General features: G+C 37.3%; 2 protein-coding genes across 2 annotated transcripts in view; one reads left to right on the top strand and one right to left on the bottom strand.

Annotated features, from left to right (window-relative positions):
- On the top strand, positions 1-1,725 carry LOC111874872 (mediator of RNA polymerase II transcription subunit 7). The gene is made up of 3 exons (XM_023870726.2): positions 1-374; positions 633-923; positions 1,496-1,725. Exons 1-3 carry the CDS (start codon positions 183-185, stop codon positions 1,673-1,675), a joined length of 663 nt encoding a protein of 220 aa, XP_023726494.1. The 5' UTR covers positions 1-182; the 3' UTR covers positions 1,676-1,725.
- Positions 1,726-2,874: 1,149 nt separating this feature from the next.
- The window catches only part of LOC111874869 (apoptosis inhibitor 5), a 24,184-nt gene continuing 18,620 nt past the window's right edge, over positions 2,875-8,438 (bottom strand). Inside the window, exons 9-10 of the mRNA XM_023870722.2 lie at positions 6,629-6,779; positions 2,875-6,383 (exon numbers count right to left, since the gene is read on the bottom strand). Of these exons, the coding sequence (XP_023726490.1) occupies positions 6,304-6,383; positions 6,629-6,779 (231 nt within the window). The 3' untranslated portion in view covers positions 2,875-6,303. The remainder of the gene's footprint in view (positions 6,384-6,628; positions 6,780-8,438) is intronic.

Here is an 8,438-nt window from a genome sequence, read left to right as displayed (position 1 = left end):
GTTACGGTAGCCTCATAGTCAGACAATTACATCGAATTACACAGAGTTGCCCGGGGCTCTTAGTGATATTAGTGAAAGTGTTCTGTGGCTGTAATGTAAGCCGAAGACAGAGTTTCAGGACGTGTGAGAGAGCTTTAGAAGTTACACTTGTAAGGACACCGTATACAAAGTACCTGTGGAGAATGGCATCATCGGAAACAGCTCAAGTCAGCTCATTACCTCTGCCTCCCGTACAATATATTAATCATTATACAGATGAGAATATTAGGAGGGGTAGGGCACCAAGACCCCCACCAGTAATTCATGATACATATTCAATGTTCGGAAATACGTTTAATGCTGATGACACAATAATAAGGCCACTTGAAAGCCAGGTATGATAACCATACTGAATTAAACTGCCAAATCTTTGTTACTACGGGGCATGTTCATTGTGAGGTTAAACATTATCAAGCACAAGAGAAGAATTCTTGGGAATTTTCATATTATAAAACCTAATTATTTTCAAGGTGTATTTAGAGAGGCGGAAGACAATTCTTCAGTGCAACTTTCAAACCTTTAACAGTATTTTAGAAATGTATAAATTCTGACAATGGGAATATCAGATCCTGTAATTATGCATTTGATTTCAGGGCATCAAACGATTGTATCCCCAGCATTTTGATCGTCGACGTGAGCTCCGAAAGTTGAATCATTCCTTGCTTGTCAATTTTCTTGATTTGCTGGACTTACTTGTTCAGTGTCCAGACTCTCCTCGTCGAGCTGAGAAAGTCGAGGACCTTAGTCTTTTGTTCATTCATATCCATCACCTACTCAATGAATTTCGTCCACATCAAGCCAGAGAAACTCTGAGAGTAATGATGGAACTTCAGCGTAGACAAAGGATAGAGACAGCTCAACGTTTCCAAAAACATTTAGACAAGGTAAGCATAATGTTTACACTGTAAATGTTCATCATAGAACATTAAAAACTTGCCAATGAATAAAAATGGGTGTCTTGATAATATGGACCCAGATTCATAATTACAACTAATCAGCATAATGGCATTAGTACAAAAAGTTTCAACTTAAAAAAATTAAAAGAATTAGGCATTAAAACCTTGTATTAATTAAATGAAGGTACCTACACAAACCATACAAGGAGGAAACCATTTTGTAGAATAAAAACTGTGATTCTAAAGTTTGCAATACTGATAGCTAATCAAAAAACATCTTTTCATTATAGTGACAGTCTGTACTAGAATGTAAGGTTTATTTTAAGATACTAGACCTTATATGATCATTCTAAGCTCACATTTTTCTATCATTGAATCTGATTCTATTAAGGTCAGAAGATTTGATTTGGTTGTTGCTTTTTGGTTATCATAGGAACACAGCTTGATAGTATTCTTTACAATTCATGTTACATATGTGAGAAGGCAAAAAGATTTTAAGGTAATAATTCTCCGTTGGAAAATATTTTCCTTCAATTTCAGTGAATAAATTTCTTTTTCAGGTAATGGAAATCTTACAGCAAGCTTTGCAAATGTTGCCAGATCCTTCTGAAACTGATTCTAAACTCCTAATTCCAACAGAGTTATTTGACTGCATGGACACTGCTAATCAGGATGAATCGGCTAGTGAATCCTGTAATGCTCTGGATCGGCTAATGTGTGAAATTGTAGATGCATTGTAATATCATCTTATAAATAAAATGTAATAAAATACTGTTTGCATTTGGCAGCATGATTATTTCTTAATGATCCCAACATAAAACTATTTAATACATCTGCTGACATTGCAGTCTCCGTCTGCCGCAGACCTTTTACCTATGCCAGTGCCATAAAGTATGTAAAATTATTCACTGAAAGCAGTATACTTACTTACTTACTCATGGAGCTGAGCCCTTCTGGAGAAACCACGAATTCTGCAGCTACTCAAGAATTTCCCAGCATTTTATTGAACCCGAAGGTTCATTACCATGTTCACAAGAGCCCTCCACTGGTCCCTATCCTGAGCCAGATCAATCCATACCATCCCATCTGATATCTCTAAGATCCATTCTAATATTGTCTACCCACCTACACCTTGGTTCTTTCCTTCTGGCTCTCCCACCAATATCCTATACACATTCCTCCTCTCCCCCATTCGTGCTATATGACCTGCCCACCTCATCCTCCTTGACTTGGATCATTGTAATTATACTTTGAGAAGAGTAAAAGTTATGAAGCTCCTCATTATGCAGTTTTCTCCAACCTCCTGTCACTTCATCCCTCTTCGGTCCAAATATTCTCCTCAAACACCCTCAGTCTATGTTCCTCCTTTAATGTCAGAGACCAAGTTTCACACCCATACAGAACCACAGGCAAAATTATAGTTCTGTATATTCTAATTTTTGTTTTTGGACAGCAGATGAGAGGGCAAAAGGTTCTGGACTGAACAGCAGCAAGCATTACCAGAGTTCAATCTCCTCTCAAGTTCCTCCTGAATCAGGTTTTGATCTGTTATCGTTGTTCCCAAATATCTGAACTGTGCCAAATTTTCAAAGCAGCAGTATGCACTATGTCTAAACATCTTTGGGGGTACATCATACCTCAAGCAACTTAAAAGGAAGTCCTGTGTGTTCAAGATCTCTTTACAGCGGTGACTGCCATTCCCATTGCAAGTTGAAAATAAGATTCTTAAACTCCTAAACGCTTAAGGATGTAATGATCTAGTGACAATCTGATGACACAACCTCAAGGGCATTTCAGACACTGAAAGATAGCCACTTCTTGACCATTTTTTAAACACGATCTCACAAGAAACCAACCATACACAATCACTTCTTTAAAAGGTACAGAATAAAAATGCAGGTTTCTGGTGCTACGCATGACACACAACACAGTAACTAAATATCAGTACACCTCTATAGTGAATATTTTTATTTACTACTCTGATACACAAATGTCACAATGTTTAATATATATCAACTTCCATAATACAAATATGTTGTTTCCTAGGCAATGAAAGTTGCAGGAGAGGACAGGAAAAGGGAATCACCTTCATTAACTTCATTAACTCACCTTACAAATAAACAGTTCAGCTGCAAATGATCCAACTGTAAGAGCAATCTAGAAATTCAAACTGAATTTGCATATAAAGAATAATTATTGCAGCTGCCACTTCTGTTGACATGGTATTACAATCTGAAACAGAACATGCATTAAGTACTGCAAAGCATTTAACACAAATTCACCACCTGGACACTTGAGCACCTGAAATTAAAAATGAAATCATGACAAAGACAAGGAGTCAACTGAAAATCACTAGTGATAGAACCACAACTCCAACCATCCATAGAATTCTGTAACAAAAGAAATTTCAGGTAACATTCATTCAGCAGTTTATATGATCATCCTAGAAATATACATAAAATGTTGAACATTCATGACGAAGAAATGAAAGAATCTTCTCACCCTTCATGCAGAGACACTACAGAAATAAAACATCCACAATAAATTTTCAAATAGCCTCAAATGAGCTGCAAGAGTAAGTGAAAATCACCTTGAGAAAGTTGTCATGAATCATTTCAATCACAAACACAAATATTCAATAAAACATCAATTATCAGCATTCAGCATATGTGATCTTATACAAATCAACATGTTTTTCCCTATAATAATGATTCTGAAGGGGACTATTTGATACTATCAGGCAGTGGAAGACAAAAAAAAAGCAAAAAGCTTGCAAGAAACTGAAAATGAAGGATTGTGGGAAGAAAGGAAATGGAGAGTTTGCAACAAGAGACCCATATAAAATGGAAATGATGCCATTATAAGGCAGTAACTTATAAATGTGCACAAAGTGTTTTCAATGTTACCACCTATAATAATTTGAGGGCATATAATAAGAACACCTAACATACCAAATATAAACTGCAAACCTGATATATAAATTATATATGTGTGTGTGTTTTCGTTTTTCCTGTCAAACACAACAAAAACGAACAAAATAACTCAACACTCCACTGTGCATATCTGAGTATATGCATCCCTAAAAGACTGGCATATAAAATTCATCTGTCATGTGTTCAGTCTCATAATTTGGCTTCTACATAATCAGAACTAGTTTTAATAGTAGAAAGCAGTCTACATTTCTGCTTCATTCATGGGCAACATTTTTAATTTATGAAGGGATCATTATGCATAATAATAATATAGCTGGCCAACAGGTGTAAGAATGTCACAATATATAACAATTTCAGTAACTATTTAAAAAATCTAGACAAAGAATGGTTGCCCTTGCTGGTATTACATACATGAAAAATCATTAATGAGTATGGATTAATATCAAAACAATGTATATCTGTGTTGTACAAGATCACACATATACTGAACACCCACTCAAATGACCACCTGCAAATGTCAAAATTCTATCAACATGGAACTCAATCTTCCAACTATACACATTTTATATTGCTGAGATTTGTCTGAAACTACCACATCAGACTTTTTTAACCCCCACAAAAATTTCTGTGATCTTTCCTGATTTCTCTAAATGCACCTCATATAATACCAGCCTTCTTCTATTTTATAATTTAAAAATTCACTCACATTACAAAAAAATGTTAATATTTTGAGATATCCGAACATTGAAAAAAATTATTTTCAATAACTTTTGATATCATAGAATTACAACCATTTTCTAATGACTTGTTCTTGATCTGTAATAGAAGAAAAACATTTATCAGAAATTCAAAGCTGTCCAAATGACAAGAATATGAACATTACACACCCTTCTACAATGAGAACCAAAATCCTCATGTCTTTAACACGTAGGGTGGCCATTGTGCAGATGTGAAAACAGAACACTATAAAAGAATGCCATGCGTAAGTCTTACACAAGTAAATATGAGTACTTGAGGTAAGTAATGTACAAACGAAAATGCACGAGTTATAAAAGTAGTAACTGAAGTCATGGATATTCTGCCTCATTCAAATTTACTTAAGGGAAATTATATGATTTTAGATAAAGCCATTACCACAGTTTTAAAAGGTCACATATCCCATCCCAACACCTAACTCTAATTAATTATTAAGAGAACAAAAACAAAAACAGTACTGCAGTCAGTAAGTTACCAGTCACAAGAGTTCTTCATGCAAGATTTTCATTCAGAGCAGTTAACGAAAGTGTTGGATTTGAAGTTCTCACGACAGTGTCTGTGAAGAGTAATCTTCTGGGTTGTAACACCAAGCAGTTCAGAGATAGGCTGATGTTTCAGAGGAACATATTGCCTTCATCTTCAGGGTTACGATTAGTGCGAAACCAACAAAACCAGGCAGCAAACTAAGTTCTTCTGAAATGTCGGGCTCTCTCTGAACAACATGCTGTTAAACCCAGAAGACTGTACTCTTAACAAATATTTGATCTCAAAATGTAAGGCCAAATCAGCATTCATCTAAGTTAAGTCCTATAAAAACCTGATATTTGGGATCCAAAACAAGCAGCCACCCTAGATCCACTGTCTGATTAAAATATATTATAATATAAATTGATGAATAATACCCTGCTGTATAACTGCAGAATGTAGACTTTTATACTATCCTATTCTTCATCATTTTTAATGTGAAGTTTAAAACTGTACTCAGTGCCGAATATGAAAAAACACTGAACATTTTCCTGAAAAGAAGATACATTTACTTAAGACTGATATTATTATAACAGGGAATTCATGTAAGGAAAGAAATAAGTGAAGAAAGGAATGTGGGATCAGGTCTGACTGTGCACACACACAAACACACACTCAAATTACATGGTACTTAGTCCAATAAAGAAAGTTTCAGGAGTCACATCAGATGCAATACGCTTGTACATTTCACTTGGCAGGAAACACAAACCATCTTTTCTATGTGTCATTTTCTTCATAGTACATCAGATGACACTTCTTGTACCGTGTTTTATAGGTGAAGAATTTTTCACTTTCTCAGAAAACTCATTTGATACAGTGTCACTTCCATCAATCAGACCATATTACAGACAACTTTCAGCTTGCTGTGGACTTTGGTATAATACCAGGCATATCACTGACATATAAGTGTCCACTGATGAGTAATTACATTTGTTCATTTGTCAGTGGAATCAGTATTTCATCTATGAGTTTGATTTTAGTTCAGCATTGTAACATTTCATACTGTTCAGTGAAATGAAAGCATATATCAAGCTGTTTCTACTTCCAGGAAATGCAGGGCAGTTAATAATTCTAAATAAACGCCATTATGGTAATGATGCAATTAAATAAAACAAGTAATACTCTTGAGGATGTTATATGTAAGATGGGCATATTCAGTAACTACGTCTCCAACCTCTTCCACCTCGAAAACTTCTTCCTCTTCCTCGACCTCTTCCACGCTGCTGTGATGGAACTGTTAAAGGAGAAAATTATTAATTATTAATTACTCTTTCATTACATCTCTTTCTTTAGTTAAACATCCCCTTTTCTCAGTGAGACTAGTAAATGGCAGGCATAATTGTACACATATTTTGCACATGTTGATTCAATAACAGTCAAGAATAACGCTACTTTCAACCGTACAAACTCTCTACAGGCAGAATTCTCATAGAAACAGTGCTCATATGATAAGTTTAATCACATGCAGAAAGCTCTTACCATAACTAGACACTTTGTTGCTGTATTTTCCACTAGGAGGTTGATAGATCTCCCTTTGTGATTTATCAGTTTTAGGATGTTTGTTACCAGATGAATCCGAGCTGAAAGTGATGGGAGTGTGCCGTTTCTGACCAGTAGATGGGCCATCCTTCTAAAAATGAAAATTGAAGGAAATGAAACACAGATCAAAATGTTTATGAAACGAAAGTCTTTTTTTTTTCCTCCTGTGCTGCACTTTTATATATTTAGCGGTTAATTCAGTCACTTCTCAATGACAGTATAAACTCAGCACTCTTTTCCAGGACATTTTATGCCTCATTTGCTGCAAGTTGTGGCGTCAAATGAGATTGGAAGACAGATAAGTGGGAGATTTGGAAGGAGATGGTTTTATTGTATCCGAGGGCACCATCGCAGCATTCACCTGGAAAAGCTGAGGAAAATTACAAAAACCTTAAGACAGGATAGCTAGTCCCTGGGACAGGACATACTGCACACAAAGCAGTGTGTTACAAATCTGATCACAGCATTCAGCTACATACATACATATTGTGACCTGTTGCGCTACGGTAATAGGCAGGTCATCATCCCCCCCCACCCGCCAGTGGTGATATGCCGAGCGGAGCCGAAGTGAGCCAAGTCCAAGCACGCTGGTCACTATGCAAAGTGAGTAAACAGCGGTTGCTAGGCAAAGCGAGTAAACAGCGGTACCCATTATGTAACACGGGACGCCGCAGTTGCTACGTAGCCGTAAACAACTCCCAACAGCGTTGCTAGGCTATCGGCAAACACGGCAACTAGCCAACTAGGAAGCGAGGCGTTTCCCGTTGTCCGGCTGATGGTTTATAAGGGAACTACACAGCCGCCGAAGACAGTTCTCAAGGCAGCAGCCTACGAAGCGAGTTAATGTGTAGAGGCCGCCGAAGACAGTTAAAAGTGTAGCAGCCTACGAAGCAGTTGGAGTATAGCAGCAGTCGCGGAAAGAAGAAATGGACATGCGTGTAATCATGTAATTGGGAGTGTGTAATACAGTGACACTTATACAGCTCCCGTACTGTGAATACGTGTAGATTACTGAGGACAGAGTGAAGAGATTTGAGTGTAGGGTTTGTAAAGTGTGGAAACCCATAATATTGTTGTAATTAATTGTAGCTGAGACTTGTAGGTCGTTAAATAAACCAGTTAACAATCTGAACGGCATCTCAAGTAACAAAACACGTTACAATATACATTTGCGATTCAAAATATTCATAAATGTGCCACCAGCACCGAATATAAAACATGTCAACAAGCAAACAAAACATTAGACACTTACGAAGGGGGACCCAAAAATAACCGGAACCGGCCTGTTGCCCGCGCATGCTTCGTAGTTACGAGTTGTGCTGCTAGGTGGTGTTAGCTGGGGGTCTCCCGCGACTGTTAGTGAGCTGGCGTCAGTCTGAGTTAAGTGGTTTGTCTGTGGTGTTCTGTTGTGTGCGTTCCTGTTTCAACCCTTTGGCGATTAGTGAGATGGCCGACCAGAAGGAACAAAGAGTGTGCGTGAAATTTTGCTTTCTGTTAGGGAAAACTGCAGCCGAGACTGTTGGGATGCTTCGGCAAGCCTTTAATGATGATGCTTTGGGGAAATCACAGGTCTACGAGTGGTTTTCCCGTTTCAAATCTGGCAACATGTCAACAGAAGACATGCCACGCCCCGGGCGTCCTTCGACAGGAAGAAATGATGAAAACATTGCCAAAATCAAACATGCAATTGATGAAGATCGTCGAAAGACCATTGACCAACTTTCTGAGGAAACGAACATCTCATGGAGCA

Source organism: Cryptotermes secundus, unplaced genomic scaffold (assembly GCF_002891405.2).
Source record: "Cryptotermes secundus unplaced genomic scaffold, Csec_1.0 scaffold160, whole genome shotgun sequence".
Classification (NCBI taxonomy): Eukaryota; Metazoa; Arthropoda; class Insecta; order Blattodea; family Kalotermitidae; genus Cryptotermes; species Cryptotermes secundus.
The sequence above is the reverse complement of the archived record's forward strand: the minus strand, read 5'-3'. Positions and strand labels throughout refer to the sequence as shown.

Excerpts from the sequence above, each read along its gene's own strand:
- LOC111874872 (XM_023870726.2), top strand. The coding sequence starts at position 183 with ATGGCATCATCGGAAACAGCTCAAGTCAGCTCATTACCTCTGCCTCCC. Across the intron at positions 375-632 it reads TAAGGCCACTTGAAAGCCAG|GGCATCAAACGATTGTATCC; the intron begins GTATGATAACCA and ends ATTTGATTTCAG. Across the intron at positions 924-1,495 it reads TCCAAAAACATTTAGACAAG|GTAATGGAAATCTTACAGCA; the intron begins GTAAGCATAATG and ends TTTCTTTTTCAG.